This window comes from Ruditapes philippinarum, unplaced genomic scaffold, assembly GCF_026571515.1.
Source record: "Ruditapes philippinarum isolate M1 unplaced genomic scaffold, ASM2657151v2 ctg23_1_1_1_1, whole genome shotgun sequence".
Taxonomy (NCBI): domain Eukaryota; kingdom Metazoa; phylum Mollusca; class Bivalvia; order Venerida; family Veneridae; genus Ruditapes; species Ruditapes philippinarum.
The window spans coordinates 161,500-182,539 of NW_026864815.1; the positions used below are offsets into that span (position 1 = coordinate 161,500).

Here is a 21,040-nt window from a genome sequence, read left to right on the forward strand (position 1 = left end):
ATGGGATAGAAGCTCCAATTCATATTTCAAAGAAGCTTTTTTTCAAAATAGGCAGTGAAAAAAACTAAACCCCTCGGTAAAAGGGAAATGTTCTTTTCCAACTCCCCATTTTTTTGTTCTCGGGGAAAAATTTTGAGAACTTGAAAAAGTTTTGGCCCCCGGGGAAAAGGTCCCTTTTTCCTCTCTCGTTCATGTTTGCCCTTTGTTATATCCTTTCCCCAAAATGTTTTCAAAAAATTTGCCATTCTTTTTTCAAAAAGGGCACAGCATTCCTTTTCTGGGAACCCAAATAAAACTCTAAGGGGTTTTGTCTACCTCGTACCTTCCACCTTTTGAAAATGACCCTAAAAAATTTAAACACAGGTAAAAATTAGCAAAAGTGGGCATTGAAAAGCAAAGTTTTGTAGCAAAGTATTTTTCCCTTTCCCAAAAGTTTTTCAACGGGGGGAAATTTTCACTTTTTAATAAAATAAAAGGGTTTTAGCTTGAAATTCAGAGAAATTTTCCATTCTGAGAGTAAACCCCCAGTAAAAAAATTTTAATCTTATTTTGCCCTTGGCTTTTCTAGTAATTGTCTTTTTTTTTTGGAAAACATTGTTCAAAAAGTGCCCCCAAAACCCAATTTCTTTCACCGTCAAAATCATCTTCAAAGTTTTACTTTTTGGGGGTGCTGAATGTATGATTTTTAGGGGTTCACAGAGTTTTTGTACAGGGTTACGGGGAGGGAGAGGTTCTATTTATTTAAAAATGCTGATCGCAAGAACTCCCTTACTTTTAAAAATCAAAATTTTTTATTGTATTGAAAATTTTTTTGTAATTAAACTCCCCGGATCAAAATGTTAACCCTTACCCAAGGGGCTTTGTCCTCCTCTAGTTCAGGATACACTTGTGGTTGAATTTTTTCCCTAGCTGTTTCCACTATTAAAAATTGTCACTCAATCAAAAATCATAAATTGGCCAAACTTTTTTTTAGATTCCATCTTTGTATTTAAAGCAGTAAAATTTAATATGCTAAACCAGCTCTGGTGTTGACGTGTTGTAATTCTTCATTTTCCTCTTATTTTGTTTAAACCTGTCAAAATTAAAAAAAAAAGGTTTAATAAACACACAGACACAACAGAGATGTGATCTTTATTATGCAGCTTGTTACTCATAGATCTACATTATACACATCAAAATATCTACTTATCCTCTAATGATATCTATTATTGTTAACTTATCAAAAATATATAAATCATCAAATCATTAAAACTAAAAAAAAAAAAAAAAAACATGAATAAAAAAGATCATGTGAGAAAATACAGAAAAAAATACATACCTTATTTTCCTAAACTTCTTTAAATAACTTGGTTTTTTGTGTGTGTTACGATTGTAAAATGTTTGAACAAAGATATTAATCGTTAAATATCTACATTCAATATTGAATATAAGGCTGGATTTTAAACTTGGAGATATAAACTGTACAGGAGCTGATCAGGTATATGATGATTTACAAATCAATAAAATTTGAAACTGTAAACCTCGATACAAACTTCCTCAATCATAAACTGATAAATCAATGTAATCAATAGCAATCTTAATCATATATGCTATTCACAGTTCCTTAACTGATAATCAGCCATAAATTTATGAAGACACTTGCCCAAATCAATATTGAAAATATACATTGACAATAAATGAAAAATGCCCACTATCTAGAAATTAAAGTACCTTTTAGTTTTACTGTAATATTTTGCCGTTTTAGATAGATTATGAATGAGCCATTTTTGTGAAACTTTTGTGAAACTTTTTTTTTTAAACTTAAAGGTTTTGCATTTGTAAAATTACAGGGCTAAAATGACCAGTTAGTAAACCTTGTCCTTTATTAACCAGACACACACTTCCTTGATGATTAATTAGCAATTAACTGGCAATTTTGTAAAGATATAGTCATCATAAAAATATTTTCACCTTAGTGCAGTAACGGGTTAAGTCCTTCAAAATTTAATAGGAGTTAACCAGATACTGCACTAATGTAAGTACTGAATTGTATGCTTATACACTATCTTATTACGATTGTTATCTTTTCTCAAATACAGTACTTTTAAGGTATAATGTGATCATTTAAATCATGAAGAATTTCTTAAAACATGCACATAATCTCTTATTTTAAAGAGTTGTTATAGATCCAACAGCTATTAGTAGTACATTGAGGTTCAAAATTGGTCTTTATCTTAAAATCTTAAGTTTAAACATTCACAGTTATTTTAAGCTGAATTGTGTAAACAGTTCCCTATAGCTTTAATAAATAACTGATCTGCTGCTTAGATTTATCAGTAATCAAATTTGCTTTCCTTATTTTGGAAAAGAAACAAACAAAAATACAATGTACAATTTTTAAAAAAGGGACCTAACTTTCCTTAAAAGAAGCCATGACAAAATTAAAGGAACTCCAAGGTTCAAAAGCCAAAAAATTTAATTAATAAGTGCACTTTCAGCACTATTAAAACATACTCCTTGAGTAAAAAAATTAGAAGCACAAAAACTAAACTAAGAAAATGCATGTAAAAAAATCACTTTCAATGCAGAAAAGAACAGAGTGCAGCCAATACCAAAAACTTGGAGCATCATAACTTAAGTGCATTTTCAAGGTAACATGAAGCTTGTTTTCATAATGAAAAAATACAATTTTTTTTACACTTTTAAAACGCTTTTTGCACACTTTCAGGACAGTGATATCTTTTAAAAAAGTTTGTTTATTGTAAACAAAAGGGCCATGATGGCCCTGAGGTCGCTCACCTGTATATAGCCCCCCCCCCCCGCCAATTTTTACCCAAGGGCTTTTATTTGAACAGACTTGGTAGACACCCATAAGAAGATGTTTCATGCTAAACATCTAAGTTCTAGCTCATTGGGTTTTTTAAAAGAAGATTTTTTAAGTTTTTACTATACACATATAGTTAAAAACAATGACACCCCTGGGGCAGGGCCAGTTTTGACCCCCGGGCTTTGTAGATATTTACTTAAAGATGTTTCATGTATAATATCTAAACTCAAGCTATTTGGGTTTTTTCAAAGAAGATTTTTAAGTTTTTTGCTATACACATATAAGGAAAATCAATGACCCCCGGGCGGGGCCAGTTTTGACCCCAGGGCTTTTATTTGAACATACTTGGTAGACACCCATTAGAACATGTTTCATGCTAAATATCTTAGCTCTAGCTCTTTGAGTTCTTTAAAAGAAGATTTTTTTAAGTTTTTACTATATGCATATAGGGAAAATCAATGACCCCCTGGGGCGGGGCCAATTTTGACCCCAGGGCTTTTATTTGAACAAACTTGGTAGACACCCATAAGAAGATGTTTCATGCTAAATATCTTAGCTCTAGCTCTTTGGGTTCTTTAAAAGAAGATTTTTTAAGTTTTTACTATATGCATATAGGGAAAATCTATGACACCCTGGGACGGGGCCAATTTTGACCCCAGGGCTTTTATTTGAACAAACTTGGTAGACATTCACTAGAAGATGTTTCATGCCAAATATCTAAGCTCTAGCTCTTACGGTTCTTTTAAAGAAGATTTTTTAGATTTTTACTATATGCATATAGGGAAAATCAATGACCCCCTGGGGCAGGGCCAATTTTGACCTCAGGGCTTTTATTTGAACAAACTGAGTAGACACTCATTAGAAGATGTTTCATGCTAAATATCCTAGCTCTAGCTCTTTGGGTTCTTTAAAAGAAGATTTTTTAAGTTTTTACTATATGCATATAGGGAAAATCAATGACCCCCTGGGGCGGGGCCAATTTTGACCCCAGGGCTTTTATTTGAACAAACTTGGTAGACATTCACTTGAAGATGTTTCATGCCAAATATCTAAGCTCTAGCTTTACAGTCCTTTAAAAGAAGATTTTTAAAGTTTTTACTATATGCATATAGGGAAAATCAATGACCCCCTGGGGCGGGGCCAATTTTGACCCCAGGGCTTTTATTTGAACAAACTTGGTAGACACCCACTAGAAGATCTTTCATGCCAAATATCTTAGCTCTAGCTCTTTGGGTTCTTTAAAAGAAGATTTTTTTAAGTTTTTACTATATGCATATAGGGAAAATCAATGACCCCCTGGGGCGGGGCCAATTTTGACCCTAGGGCTTTTATTTGAACAAACTTGGTGGACACTCATTAGAAGATGTTTCATGCCAAATATCTAAGCTCTAGCTCTTATGGTTCTTTAAAAGAAGATATTTAAAGATTTTTTCTTTCGGTTGCCATGGCAACCAGAGTTTGCATGAAATGGAATTCTTTGAACAATCTTGATAGAGCTTCATACAAAGAGTATTCCTGTCAAGTTTTCATTAACATTGGCCTTGCGGTATCATAGAAGAAAGTCCTAGAATATTCAAAATGTGGACGGACGGACAGACGACGGACGCCATTTTGGTGCCCATCCTAAAAGCTCACCTGGCACTTTGTTGCAAGTGAAGGCTAAAAAACTAAATAACAGGAGGGCTATGATGGTCATTAAATCGCTCACCTGATTATAAGGCTTTTAATTAATAATAGTGTTGCTTATAAATGAAAAGTAACAGTGGAAAAGGAAATAGTGCAAAAATTTTAAACAAGGTTTTTCCATATATGGCTGTGTTACCTAGGTGTTTGACCCAGATGACACATTATTTTTAACTTGTCATAGAAATCCATTTTAACCAACCCAATGCTTTCCCAAGAAACTACTTTTGAGGGACAAACATCCTGATCAAGTTTGGTGATAAATTGAAGCAAAAATGTGGGTGGGTTTAACAAAGTAAATGTGACAGATGACGAACATTCAATGATAAAAAAAAGCTCAGGTGAGCTAAAAACACAGTGCTAATACCAAACATGTTAAACAACACTTTATTGTTGTGAAAAATATATGTTTAACCTATGTTTAGCACACATATTTTGGCAAGGATTAAATGTGACCCCCCCCCCCCCCTTAACATTGTTTTTATAAATAACATACACTTTTATGGTACATTATTTATATGTGTGTAAGCATTTATAATGTTAATAAAACTGACAAAAATATTTCTGGTACTGTAGCATGACCATAAGATAACTGATAAGCCCATCACTTTATTTCAGTATCAAACATCAATATAAAGTATACCGGTTACAAATCCATTTTATTCTATGAAAACATCACAATACAAAAATTTCTTATCAAAATCCCTAAAATATAAATGAGCCATGTCACAACAAAACCAACATAGTGTGTTTGCGACCAGCATGGATCCAGACAATCTGATCAGGATCCATACTGTTCGCTTACCAGCTCTATTACAAGTAGAGAAACTGATAGCAAACAGCATGAATCCTGATCAGACTGCCCGGATGCGCAGGCTGGTTCTGGATCCATGCTGTTGCAAGAATTAATTTAAAATCGGTTTACTACACCGTGTTTTAGAATTCCTTTTAAGACAATTGGTTTTTTAGCTCACCTGTCACAAAGTGACAGGGTGAGCTTTTGTGATCACTTTTTGTCCATCGTCCGTCCGTAAACTTTTACTTTAAATGACATCTCCTCATAAACCACTAAGCCAATTTCATCCAAACTTCACAGGAATGTTCCTATGGTGGTCACCTTTAAAAATTGTTCAAAGAATTTAATTCCATACAGAACTCTAGTTGCCATGGCAACCGAAAGAAAAAACTTTAATTATCTTCTTTTAAAAAACCCAAAGAGCTAGAGCTTAGATATTTTGCATGAAACATCTTCTTGTGAGTGTCTACCAAGTTTGTTCAAATAAAAGCCCTGGGGTCAAAATTGGCCCCGCCCCAGGGGGTCATTGATTTTCCCTATATGCATATAGCAAAAACTTAAAAAATCTTCTTTTAAAGAACCAAAAGAACTAGAGCTAAGATATTAATCATGAAACATGTTCTAATGAGTGTCTACCAAGTTTGATCAAATAAAAGCCCTGGGGTCAAATTTGGCCCCGCCCCAGGGGGTCATTGATTTTCCCTATATGCATATAGCAAAAACTTAAAAAATTTTCTTTTAAAGAACCCAAAGAATTAGAGCTAAGATATTTAGCATGAAACATGTTCTAATGAGTGTCTACCAAGTTTGATCAAATAAAAGCCCTGGGGTCAAATTTGGCCCCGCCCCAGGGGGTCATTGATTTTCCCAATATGTATATAGTATAAACTTAAATAATCTTCTTTTAAAGAACTCAAAGAGCTAGAGCTAAGATATTTAGCATGAAACATGTTCTAATGGGTGTCTACCAAGTTTGTTCAAATAAAAGCCCTGGGGTCAAAATTGGCCCCGCCCCAGGGGGTCATTGATTTTTCCTATATGTATATAGTAAAAACTTAAAAAATCTTCTTTTAAAGAACTCAAAGAGCTAGAGCTAAGATATTTAGCATGAAACATGTTCTTATAGGTGTCTTACAAGTTTGTTCAAATAAAAGCCCTGGGGTCAAAATTAGCCCTGCCCTGGGGGTCATTGATTTTCCTTATATATGTGTATAGCAAAAACTTAAAAAGTATTTTTTGAAAAAAACTAAATAGCTAGAGTTTAGATATTAAGCATGGAACATCTTCTAGTGAGTGTCTACAAAGTTTGTTCAAATAAAAGCCCTGGGGTCAAAATTGGCCCTGCCCCAGGGTTCATTGATTTTCCTTATATGTGTATAGGAAAAACTTAAAAATCTTCTTTGAAAAAACCCAAATAGCTAGAGTTTAGATATTAAGCATGAAACATGTTCTAGTAAGTGTCTACAAAGTTTGTTCAAATAAAAGCCCTGGGGTCAAAACTGGCCCCGCCCCAGGGGTGTCATTGTTTTTAACTATATGTGTATAGTAAAAACTTAAAAATCTTCTTTTAAAAAACCCAATGAGCTAGAGCTTAGATGTTTAGCATGAAACATCTTCTTATAGGTGTCTACCAAGTTTGTTCAAATAAAAGCCCTTGGATAAAAATGGCCCTGCCGGGTGTGGGGAAGGGCAGATCATTGTTTTTCATTATAAGTGTTTACATCATGAAACATCTTCTTATGGGTGTCTTCCAAGTTTGTTCAAATAAAAGCCCTGGGGTTTAAACTGGCCCTTCTCCGGGGGCCTACATACAGGTGAGCGACCTCAGGGCCATCATGGCCCTCTTGTTTTTATTTTTCAACGGTTCTCTTTGTGACATTATGCAATCATGAATGCTTTAGAGCATACACACTTTATTAAAATACTACACATACACACAACAAAAATAGTTTTACGAAAATGGCAGTTTAAAAAATAAAATAAGAATTAAAATCACTGAAATAGGATTTGAACCTACCAGTTTATTACAGTCTTCAATTAAAACCCCTTCACCAATTGGGCTACGAAGGATTTTTATTTCACAGCATTTTAACAATTGGATATTTACACTCATATCGATTTGCAAGTAGATTGTAACGTCTACGGAATATACCGTCAACATGGTCAAATGCAAGAGTGCCAGGTCAATGTTGTTTGATAATACTAGTTATTATTTTTCTTTTAACATGTTCACATAGTTTGTCTTGTTTTATTATAGTTTGTTTTTATACAGTATGTAAAACAATTATGTTTGTGTGATGCTTGGCAGTTTAAACACTTGACTTTTGCCTAACAGTTTACACGTAATCAAATGTGTACATTAAGCTGACAATTATTCTAATGTAAGTTTGTTAAGATACTAATATAAATACAGTTTTCGTAAAATATACCTGCAGTGACCACAATTGACACAAGACAATATATCTTATTTTTGTTATGCTCTATTACATTTCTGTAAAATTTGAATATTGGGTTGTGTACCTCTTTACCAACAACATCTAACAAAGCTTTTTGTTACAAATAAATTTGCTTTTTGTTACCATTTAATTCGCAAAATCCTGCAGACTTATTCAAGTAAACTAATACTTGGGTTCCAATTTAAATTTGTCTCAGATATCTGTGTAGGTTACAGTTATCTGTTTTAACCAGGCTGACCTTGACTTTGTCCCCAGATGTTGGGAGCATTAAACAATCCAAATGTAACTACAAATAAACAGGAGAAATGCTATTAAATACCTTTCTATACTCTGTTACATAAAAAGCACCAGAGCTATACAATAATATAAGAACATCATACCTAAATCTCCGGTGACTAGAAGAGTGCCTTCAGCTGGCAACAAGAAATAGAAGATTCCCTCAGAAGCTACAGAATCACAGCCTCCTTTGTTAATCCTAGCAGCTATAAATACACCAGTAGTGGCGTTCACTGTCCCAACCCTCGTGTCTGCCTCAACATATATATCTGACCTATAAAACAAGAAATAAAAATTTCAATGTCAAATATTAGACATGCAAATACAGCAAATAAAGAGTTTACACAAATGTTTCTTTAGACTTAATTTCATATTTTGTAAATTTGGCTTATAGACCTCACGACGACTTATAATCAAATTCTAAAAATCTTGCTATGGAATAAGAGCTTTGAAATTATAATAAAAACAATCTGTGTCTGTTGAAAAGAAATCAAACTGTATCATTCAGATGTTTACAATTTTAATAGTTCCGACTTGGGGAGAGAAATTAAATTGTACAATATTTATGAAACAGTAAAATCTTACGATATGTCAGATTTCTTTATAATGTATGATAGAGATATGATATAAATACATCCAGAGTGCATTCACATATTTCTAGAGAACCAAAATAATTGCACAGATATAGACCTAATAGCTTATGGAAGTTATATGTACTTCAAGTAAACTTTGACTGATTGAACTTGGATTCAGAAACAGTATGTGATAGTATTTCAGTTCACTGACCAGTTAACTCATAAGTGTTTCTACATGCTATACTCATTCTTATCTGCTTTGTGAAAGTATGACATTGTGTCTTCATATTTGAGCTGCGTCATGACAAAACCAACATAGTGCGTTTGCCACCAGCATGGATCCAGACTAATCTGCGCATCCGCGCAGTCTAATCAGGATCCATGCTGTTCGCTATCAGTTTCTCTACTTGCTATAGGGTTTGTAAGTGAACAGCATGGATCCTGATCATACTGCGCGGATGCGCAGGCTGGTCTGGATCCATGCTGGTCGCAAACCCACTATGTTGGTTTTGTCATGACACGGCTCTTATTTAATTACTAGGGTACATGACACATGGACCCACCTTTTTCACAGTTATTTTTTGGTCAAATTTGTAAGAATTTTGCTAATATACACTTGCATTTAAAACTTGTGCTATCCATAGACATCAAACACTCCCTATTGAATTACTCTTTGTGGAATCATTTTACTTAAATATCATACCAGCAAACTAAAAATTTAATTTGACTGAAATTCGGATCTACTTATTTCTTTCATGTAGATCTAATGAGCACCGTATACATGTATGTTTGCCTTCTTTATAATTTGTATTTCCTGAGAAAGCCATTTTTAGCCATGCTATCAAACCGGTTTTAACAGATAGGCATTAGAAGAAGTATCAAAATACAGTTATTTGTGAAAGTTAAACAAATTGTTGACTTTTACAGAGAAAAATTTTTTTTAAGTATTTTTTAACAAATTAACTTGAAATAATAGAGTCAATTTTTAATGGGCAAGATTGTTTTGCCAGTTTACCTGTTGGCTATATGGACAACGCCATGTTTGTTCTCGAAATCGTGAAAATTACCTACTCAGTATTGGTTTTCCAAGGGTTAAAATAAGAAACAGCATTGCTTTCAAAATAATGAAAGCTCGCCAATGATTGGTTGTTTGAAAGACCACAAGAAGGTGACTGCCTATGGGTGAATGTTAGATCCTAATGCATAGTGTAATTTAGGAGCTGATTTTAATTAGATTGATTAAACATTATACTGCAAACTTTCAGCTGTATTGTCGGAGGAATTTCTCAGGAGACCCACCATTATTCAATAAACAATGCTTCAACACCTGTGTAGAACCACCAACTTATCTTCAACCTAAAAATTGCTACCTTACATAAAGATATTCCATGCACAAAGCTGGATATGATTATATTTTGTACTTTCTGAAATAATGTTTCTGTTCTGTTCTGTTTCAGCCAGTGACTATTACTAAGCTTTCAAGATGACGATGAAGTCTATGCTTAATGTGTATGGCACAAAAAAGCAGTTTTCTAGTATGGACCCCGGACATGTCACCAGTCATGCCCTTAAAAGAGTCAATTTTGAAGCACAAAATGGTGTTAATTTACCTCCATGCAATTTCTTCAGAGTATTAGCTACAGATAAGAATTTTGAGCCAAAAGTAGGTCACTGTATGACGGCCAATTAGAACCTAAATGTGCAGTAACCTGTCCTAAGCCTTCATCGACATCCCAAATCACCTTAAACAACCATAGACAAGAATTTGTCTCACCAGCTATAATCTCCAAGGAGCCCCATGGGGAACACCAAATCAATAAACAAACACCAATAAATAGGATTTTCAATCACCATCTGACGCATCACATGGCTATGGAAGATATCAGTCGTGTTTACAACTTCAAAAGTCCCGACTTGGGGAGAGAAATTAAATGGTTCCTTGTAGATTGCAGTAGCTGAAGTGAGACAGAAAAGGAAAACTGTAAACAAAAATGTTTCTAGCTAAAGCTGGTAGCAAAACAACACAAAACAAATCAGGAAAAGAAGTTAAGTTTTTCATAAAACTGTCATTTCACTTTAAGACCCTGGCCAGTAATTAATTTCAAAGACTATTGAGGATTTTGGAATAAAGGAACTGGAATTATTTTTACAAAATTTGTGTACCATGCAATGCAGGTCTTGACCAATAACTTGTGTGCACAGGCCCTAGTCACATAATCAAATATTTTACATAATCGGTCTATATAATTATGTATATCTTATTATAGTATATAGCCTATATATAACTTAAAAAAGTTTGTTTCAAGCACCTGTGCTTGTGTGCAATTCTCAGATATCATTCCCTCACTTAATTTTTTTCCAGATTAAACATTTTCATTCATTTTTATTGCCCAAAATGACTATTATTATTTTGCAGATTTTTCATTTTGAATGCTTCACTTGATCTACCGTATGTAAGAATTTCAAATTTTATATTTTAAGGCTTTTTACTTCAGCGGAGCTCCTTTAAAACTGTATAGACAAGTTTAAAAAAAAATAGGATTTTTTAAAGAAAACATTGGCTGGAATGTAACAATACCATTGTTAAAGGGATACTCAGGCAAATAAATGACAAAATATTAAAATGATTATATGTACTTAGAACAAAAGTAAGATGTCAGAAGCTGCATGGCCGAGAATTAACATGCCTGTCTATTAACTTAATAAGTATCATTCGCAGTGTGGGTTTAAACCCATTAGGAGCAAGCTGTTGTATCCTCCAGCAAAAAATTTTACAGTCATTGTTCAATACTTGTTGGTTCCAGGAGTGGATTTGAGGGTGTGTCTATAAAATTATAGCTTCCTACACAATCAAACTAAAATATATGCGTTATAAACTTTATAAAGCAAGATGTCTTAAAGTGAAATAACTCATGATGAAAACTTAAACACAAATCACAGGATATATATATATATATCTTAAGGTTGTCATACTGTAAAGCTTTTCCGCCCAAAAATTCTAACATCGGCCAATATTGTAGCAAATCGGTTATTTCCGGAACATTATTTTTTTCAAATCTTGGGTATTAGATTATTTACAATCACTCATTCCTTATCGATATGTACTAAATTTAGGTTAATAACCTATTATATATATAATATACCAATTACCGAAAACTGTGAAAAATAACGTTCCGGAAAAGACAACATTTATTAAAACATTGGTCGAAAATTTTTGGCGGGAAAGGATTACAGTAAGACTACTTTAAGCTTGAACAAAAAAAATATGAGAACATCACAGGTTACATAGGGCATCAAGGGCAAACATGCATTCTACACCAAGCTGCGCGTATACCATGATCATACCAGCTTGAATCTCCGATGAGGTTTAATGTACTGTTGGCATCCTCAGCCTGGCACCAGGCACATGGATGCTCAGTAACCATCTGACGTATTATGTTCCCGTGTGACGAGGCCGAGTCAAGCACCTCATATGCTCCGATCTGTTGAGCCAGATTAAATGGCTCATTATGCTTGGAATAGGCTATATATAGAACATATAAATTTTCATATCAAACTTCGGTCAAGGTCTTTTATTTTCATTTTTCCTTTACCTAAAAAATGACATTTAATCATAACTAAGACTGTTCCATAACATTAAAAAATTTAAAACTCTGTGTCAATGTTTCAAATTTGAAAAACCTTGTTTCTTAAGTTGAAAAACAATTTAAACATTTATAGAAGATCTTGTTTGAAATTCAGAACTAAAACCAGACAGCCAATTCTTGCGATGATAATACAAAATAAAAAGATTTCATGAGACACGATAACCCTCTAAACTTCTGTTAACAATATCAAAGTTATGATAAAATTTCTTTAATTCATATAATTGTGAACTTCAAAATCAGTGTAACTTACAAGACAGTCAAAATTCATCTGCTATAGCTTCTAAAATGAAGATATTGTGGGGATCCAAGGTCAAAAGTATTTGTACAGATACAAACAAAGCAAATGAGCCCCAGTGCGACAAAACCAACGTAATGCGTTTGCAACCAGCATGGATCCAGACCAGCATGCACATCTGTGCAGTCTGATCAGGTTCCATGTTGTTCGCTATCAGTTTCTTTACTTGTTATAGGGTTTGTAAGCGAACAGCATGGATCCTGATCAGACTGCGCGGATACACAGCCTGGTCTGAATCCATGCTGGTCGCAAATGCATTACGTTGGTTTTGTCATGAGGCGGCTCAAATACTCCTTTTGACCGCCAATCTTTTGTATTTCTTATGCATGCAGTATCAAAAAGATAAAAATATACTTTGAGACTCTGTGAAATTCAATATAAAATTTTTATAATTCATCAATGTAAGTTCCCACATGGAAAATCAAATAGTCAGACCTACAACTGTCAATCATTTCAGTTTTATTACAAATGGTTTCTTTTGTTGGAGCCTAGATAAAGATATTACTACCTAACATATGTTTAGATTAAAAATTGTGCCAAATAGTTTGCATGTAGAATAATCAATTTAACAATTTTCCTCATGATACTTTTTATAGGCCATACATACACTGTAAGGCTAAACATTAGATTGATTTGTATGTATCAATATTGAAAGGACCAAATTAGAACCAAAACGATCACCTGGACAAGTGAAATCTTTTCAAGCTAACTTTTAACCAACAACTCAAGGAAGAAAATGCTTCAATGTTAACTTTTCTTTTAATTTAACAGAGATCTCTTAAAACCTTTGTCAGAACGTTAACATTATTACTGTAACATAAAATAAAGCAATCTAACACTTACATTCAAAATTATCTGTGTAAGGTAAAGGGAAAGGTTTCTGTGCTGGGACATTGGTGTAGTTTCCTTTACTTCCTGCTACCAGAGTTGTGAGTGTATAAACTTCATCTACATCAAGATTTAATGTAACTGAGCCATTGATTACCTGTAATATGTATAAATCATGTCCAAAGTAGATAATTTAATGTAATTGAACCATTGATTACCTGTAATATGTATAAATCATGTCTAAAGTAGATAATTTAATGTTACTGAACCATTGATTACCTGTAATATGTATAAATCATGTATAAATTAGGTAATTCTATGACACATTCTGAGTCCAAGTTTATAAAGAATTTTCCAAGCTCAAACTCAGATCTCAGATATTTGACTGGTAAGAAAAACCAGCCCAGAATGTACTCCAGACCAATGTAAATCTTGAGATTTGAGAAAGAGTTCAGAATTTTTTTTTACAACTTTAAGGCCAGGTCAAGGAAGATAACTATGTATTGACTAAGTTGACTACTAGAGGGGTGTTTCCACAAAGAAACCAATTATTGCATTGAAAGGGCTACGTCACGCTGACTGCATGAAAGTCATGTGACAATTTTCAACCCTTTACCAATGTATTACTGTCTTGGTGCAGCTTTGTGCTTTAATTCAATTGCAGTAGAATCATAAACATTTTACAAGTTTGCTTTATAAGTTTCTCACATAAAGACACACGCCTTGAGAGTTTCAAACCTACAGCCATGAGGGGTTTGTAACATCATGTGACAAAAATATGAGCCGTGTCACGACAAAACCAACATAATGGGTTTGCGACCAGCATGGATATAGACCAGCCTGCGCATCCGCACAGTCTGATCAGGATCCATGCTGTTCGCTATCAGTTTCTCTACTTGTAATAGGGTTTGTAAGCGAACAGCATGGATCCTGATCAGACTGCACGGATGCGCAGGCTGATCTGGATCCATGCTGGTCGCAAACCCATTCTGTTGGTTTTGTCGTGACGCGGCTCATATGTAGAAATAATTTCTATTGTAAATTCTATACAAATGTATCATCACTTACTGGAATTGAGCCCAAATCTTTAAACAAAACAGAATCTTCACCATCAAAGCCTAGTTTGCTGTATCGTACATTCAACTTGAACAAAGTTCCCTGTTAATATATACATGTATATGTATTATAATTGATCAGATTATTCTATAAATTATGGATGAAAATAACAATAAAACTTTGATTACTTACTACATGGTATAAACTAAAGGTGGAATGACAAGAAATGCAGAAAACTAAATTAACTATTGCTCCAATGGCAAAAATGTATTTTAACCTTATAAAGTACAAGTAATGGCAGAATAAAAAGAAATGCAGAATTCTATATAAACTATTGATGAAATGATAAAGAATATGAAACAGATTTCTTCATCAAAAACCTTATATATCTAATAAATGATTAAAAACAATTTTTTCCATTTCAGAACTTGTATAAGAACTATTATTTTTCATAAAATAAAAAATTACAAAAAATAAATGTGTGCCCAAAGCTTTAATCAATAGATAAATCTAGGATAATCTAGTTCTTATACAAGTTCATAAACAGAAAAATTATTACGGGGGTTTGGCGCGGACACGCGAAAAGTGAGAGTATTGCGTGTCCAGTACTGTATACAACAAGACATTATTCATAATTAACTTACAAAATATCCGGCCATCTGTAGCTTCACAGTTTGAGCAGATACATTATACTCTGGTAGAAAAGGCCGTACACATATAGAATGATTGCGACTCTACAAAACAAAATCAAAACTAGCTCTCAGTCAATATTAATATAAAACTTACATGTTAATATTTGCACGACTAAATACAATTTATAATACATGACAAGGGATAATTCAATAACAAACTGATATTACGATCCAATATGTAAAAAAATATAACTTTGAATGAAATGGTATACTTAAAGATCCTGTAACTCAAATTTTTTTATGGTTTTATATCATAAATATGATGCTCAAATGAATATATTGTAAGTTCCAAAAAGCATAATTTGTAAAGACATTACCGAATTTACATTTCATGTTAATAAAGGGAGGTAATTTAAAAATTATTTTCTATAAAGTATAAGCCAAATTTTTAAATAAGAAATGAATGCATATATTTTAATTATTACATATAATGTTCTTAAACATTTGCAATACATATTTCACATACTCTTGGATGTTTGAAAATTGTTTTAAAAGCATAATTATACACATTTATTAAACTTCATGCGTTATTACAACCTGAATTCTTTAAGTTCTGAATAAGGTTGAACTTACTAGCAGTTACGAATGGAGTGAAGGTCATGCTACCATTTGCTATCACAGAATGTACCTTATGACTAGATACAATTAAACTAAGTCTATACTTTTCACTATTTCTCTTTGTATTATTCACTCCCAAAACGGTATCCATTTCTCAGAGTTTATATATCAAATAATCAAATTGTGTATGATAAAACATATGAGCCGCGTCACGACAAAACCAACATAGTGCATTTGCGACCAGCATGGATCCAGACCAGCCTGCGCATCCGTGCAGTCTGATCAGGATCCATGCTGTTCGCTTACCAACTTTATTACAAGTAGAGAAACTGATAGCGAACAGCATGGATCCTGATCAGACTGTGTGGATGCGCAGGCTGGTCTGGATCCATGCTGGTCACAAACCCATTATGTTGGTTTTGTCGTGACGTGGCTCATATCATGTTTCAGAGTTTAGGATTTGATCACAACAATTATGGCCAAAAATGAAACACTCAAACATCTGCATTAATGGAAATTAAAACATACTTAAATCGAATACCACATGGTCTAAACAATGTGCTTTCTGATAAACATTCAATGTCAAAACTTTTTCAATCAGTGCAATGATTTAACAGTTATAGATCTGAAGTTTCAGACATATCTATACCTAGGTAATAGGAAATCCTTAAAAAAAGTTTGGTTAATAAATGTAATAATATGTTTGTTAATATATTACCATAGTTTCTATGACAATAGTAAGTTGTGTGCTGTCATAGCTGACAAATGAGACCATGCTACCACCATTCTTTAACTTAGTCACTCCATAATCATGTGCTAAATAGTTCCATCCAGGAAATACAAACTGACTTGTGTGAGCTGAAAGTTAAATTTTTATCTCAATTAATTTCAGTATCAAATACTTTAACTACAAAAGGGTCATAGAGGTCAAGCATGATAATTTGATATATCAATTACCCAATTGCTGTAGATTTGAAATCCACAAAAGTTATTGAAAACCTACTGCGAGAAGGAATTCTTGGAATGTCTACCAAACAGCGCTCAACTAATTCAATACTGGATGCAGTAAAGGAAGACAAAACTATGGAAAAAAAAACAATTATGATATAACTGTATCAGTATCAAGAAAGCACTCAAATGTTCAATATATTTGCACCACATAATATGCATGTGACCATGTCAATAAAAGTTCAACAGACATCCCCGAAGCAATAAAGAAGTTACAGAATTTTTTTTTTTTTTTTGAAATTTTTGAGAAGATAATTTGGAAAATATTGACGCTAGAGTTATGAACCTTGTCATATAATTATTATATGGGAGTTGATATGAAACTTAGATTTAAAGTTTAAATTAAAATTTTTTTATAAAATAAAATCTAAAAAGTTCTATGAGGGAATAATTCTGAAAATATTCATGCAAGAGTTATGAATCTTGTCACACATGATGTGGGTAATAATAATAAGTAACAAATATTTGAAGTTTGACGTAGATAACATAAGAAATGAAGAAGTTATGATAAACAAGAGGGCCATATGATTGCCCCTAAAATCACTCACTTGAATATAAATACTCTTAATGAAAAGGAACAAGTAATATTGTAAACTATAAGTGAAAGCAGATATATAAAATCTAAATCTTAAACTGATATCATAAAGTTCATATTTGTATCTGAAATAGTGCATGTGTAAAAACATTACTGGTTGCTTTTGCTAAGGGAAAACAATAGTTACTAAAGAAGTCACTGGTCACTGGTTGCTAAAGTACAAAATCAGTCACTGGTTGCTATACAAAATTGGAAGTCACTGAATGCTATGAAATTCAATGGTAGTTTTACTCGTTGCTACGAAAAGTAAGTGCTTGCTATGGAAGTCTTTGCTATGACTGGTTGCTATGTAAAAGGTCAATGTTTGCTATGTAAGTCACCAGTTGCTATGGAAATTTAAAGTTTGCCATGAAAAGTCAATGGCTGTTATAAAGTGATAGCTGTCTGTATAAGTCACTTGTTGTTAAGGAAAGCAAGCAGTTGCTATGGAAAGTCAATGGTTCTGATGGAAAGTCAATGGTTGCTATGGAAAATCAATGGTTGCTATGGGAAATCAATGGTTGCTAAGAGAGTAACTGATTGCTATTTAAAGTCACCTTTTGCTATGAAAGTCAATGGTTGCTGTAGAAAGTCACTGGTTGCTATGAAACTCCATGGTTGCAATAGAAATTCAGTGGAGAATATCAGTTTTTTGTAACAAAGTTTTACAAACTTTTTGAATTACTCTCTAACTTTACCTGTCATCCATATTGGAGCATCCACCCTGTAGAACCCACTCCATGGACTGTCAGCTGTCATCAAACCATTTCTGGTGTAAGGTAATGCCTCGTAATAACTGGTGATTAAGTTCCACGATATTGTACTGAAAATAGTGTAACCATGTTTTATAACCTGATTATTCAAATTAATATACATGTACGAGGGTTGTTAAAAAAGTAATAGGGCTAGAAATCTTCTATCTTCGAATCCCATTCAATTTAGAATATTTTTCGTATGTACAGCGATTGTAAAATATTCTCTTCAATTTGAGCATTACTTTATCAAAATTCTTGTGCATAACGCGTGTTCCGTGTTATACTGAATAGCCATGGTAACACGCACTCGGCCCAGCCCATCAAAAAGGTTACTGAAGCTAACTTGTACTTCTTATTTATACAAGTTTAAAATATTTCCAATATTTTTTGAATATGACATACATTTCAATAACATAAATTGAATTATCTTATATTAAATAAAATAGTACTCAAAGTCTGTATGTCAATAGAGGAAAAAGGTTAACCTCTAAAATTTAGGTTACTAGAATATAAAATATGTATTCTTTAATTTTCATTATGCTAAATGAATTTTCCACTGAATAAGAAGTTAGTAGAAAATATTTCTGTTAAATGAATAACGGTTATAGTGCTGTTTAAAATACTAGAATGAACCTTTTTTTGTACCAATTAAAAACCATTTGTCCCTTCTCCAGTAACATGCTTTATTTAAATTTATACTATGCTCAAATTCGATATTAGAAAATATTGATAATTGCTACTCAGTCTCTTTGTAAATATAAATTTAAATATAAACAGGTTTTGACTTCACTTTAAAGTAGATATGTTATGTTTAAAACTCTACACACTATAGGTGGTCACAATATGAATATATAGTGTCATTAATAAACTGGCAGTCTTTTAAGAAAAGACCAACTTCGCTTGATCCGTAATGGAGAAGGCAGCTTCCCATACATAGTGTATTCATTCTTTTAATCAAATTAGACATGTTCAGTAAGAATTTTATAGATTTTGATAAATTTCCATGTTTAAAATATTTTACTAAAGGATGAGCAGAGCATATCTTTAAATAAAATAAAAAAATATCTTACAATACAAAGTTAATAGACTTACCTTGTCATATATCCATTCACATAATTCTGGTTTAATATCTGAAAAGAAAATTCTTTTTTTAATATTAAAGGGACTCACTGAGGTATTTTGACATGATGGGACTAGAAATAATTTTCTGAGATAAATGTACCATTTGATGTAGGTCTAGACCAATAACTTGTGTGCAAAGTTTAAGATTATTCTCTCATTCCGTTTATTCCAGAATAGTTATTGTTATTGTGAAAAATGACCTAATTGGGCAAAATAGCTCAAAAATACAATGTACAATTTTTTTCCGAGCATAATTCTTCATCATTTTTTGTTTATCTTTCTGTTTGATGTACTCAAGGTGTTCTATGTAAAATATTCAAATACATGTATTCTGTTTATTAGGGTTTTGGACATCAGTGGATTTCCTTTAACTCTTTGAATGCTATCAGCTATAATAATTTGTCAGAAGTCATACCAGCATGCAGAAATTTTAGGTCAACAAAACTCTTAGCTTTTTGACACTTGAACTGGCAGTTCATTACTTAAAGTAAGGAAAGATTATATCCCACATTTGACAAGGCAATAATTTGCCAACAGCACTTTTCTAAATATCTATACATATATTATATATGTGCATACATTTCATTTGTATATCTTGCTGGACTCGGTTATGACATTGTAGCCTATTTGGCTCCCCTACCATTGTATATGATACCTTACATGTATATAAATCACTACCATGATTGCTCTTTGTGCACTGGCAACAAAGACAGACGATTAGGTTTAATAAATATTTCATGAACAAATTTTATTGCCCTTGCAAAAAAAATTACAAAAGTGTTACAACGTCCTCTTTTTATAAGACAAGCTGGCTCTTATAAAAAATTTGTACTTGTTGGGTCAGTCTAAGATGTTTTTATCTGCTAAGCCTCAAGTCACATTATCAGTTCAGGTCATAGGGTAATTTTGCAGCTATTACCAGTGATGGAAGCTCTGAGATTTTTCATTTCATTAATTAAAACACAAAAAAGTTCCTTACAACATCAACAACCTTCAAAAATATTCTGATATATTTCGTTTCAATAGATATGAAAAAGTTTTAAATAGGATTCATGCCCTGGCGAAAGGTACTCAAATGTACAAATCCCTGACAGAATCAACAACTTTCAAAAATATTCTGATAGATTTTGTTTCCACAGATAAGAAAAAGTCTTAAATGGGATTCATACCCTGGCAAATGGTACTCAAGTGTACATGTTCTACATACCCTTGCCCAGCACCCTGCGCCAACATTATCATTGAAGGTACTATAATCTTCAGATGACCACAGAGGCTTTCCTGTCTTCATTGCAATCTCACTGTTCTTTGTTCCAGGATAATGAACACTGTAATTTATCACAACAAATAAAGTCCATCATTTTATAACAAGATTACTGCTATATAATTAAATCTTTTATACCACGTTCACTCTATTTTGTGTGCAGATAATTTTGTGGTTTTGTTAAAAAAGGAATTTTTTGGGGTTTTAAATTAGATAACTGTCTGTTTTTGTAAGAAAGTAAAATGTAATAATGCAATGCAAAAATAATCTTAAAGCAGACTTATTAAATTTCTTTGGATCTTAAATTTGTGTACTAAACTATCCAAGAAAATAAGAACAATATGTATCCAGCATCATATAATAATTTTTCAGTAAGGCATATAACATAATTCATATTACAGCAATACATAATGTATATAATGTATTATCACACTGCTGAAATAAATTTCTTTACTTACATCCATGTGTATAATTACAAGATATGAAAAGGGTATGTAATAAAAGGAAATTGAAACTTGACGCATCAAAATGACACTTGGCATGTCTATGTCTCATGCTATCCTGTTCTAATAAAATCCATTTCGGCAAAATACAATGATTAAATGAGCCGTGTCATGACAAAACCAACATAGTGCGTTTGCGACCAGCATTG

At 32.8% G+C, this 21,040-nt stretch overlaps 1 protein-coding gene across 2 annotated transcripts in view; it reads right to left on the reverse strand.

Moving 5' to 3' along the window:
* LOC132726947 (galactocerebrosidase-like) overlaps positions 1–21,040 on the reverse strand; it is a 33,707-nt gene that overhangs the window by 5,776 nt on the left and 6,891 nt on the right. Inside the window, exons 8-16 of one of the 2 annotated variants that reach the window (XM_060712361.1) lie at positions 20,335–20,452; positions 19,098–19,135; positions 17,949–18,073; positions 16,387–16,526; positions 15,063–15,152; positions 14,431–14,520; positions 13,378–13,519; positions 10,367–10,547; positions 8,122–8,291 (exon numbers count right to left, since the gene is read on the reverse strand). In XM_060712361.1, coding sequence (XP_060568344.1) covers positions 8,122–8,291; positions 10,367–10,547; positions 13,378–13,519; positions 14,431–14,520; positions 15,063–15,152; positions 16,387–16,526; positions 17,949–18,073; positions 19,098–19,135; positions 20,335–20,452 — 1,094 coding nt within the window. Of the gene's footprint in view, positions 1–8,121; positions 8,292–10,366; positions 10,548–11,937; positions 12,116–13,377; positions 13,520–14,430; positions 14,521–15,062; positions 15,153–16,386; positions 16,527–17,948; positions 18,074–19,097; positions 19,136–20,334; positions 20,453–21,040 lie in introns of both variants that reach the window. The other variant, XM_060712362.1, reaches the window with a different exon arrangement.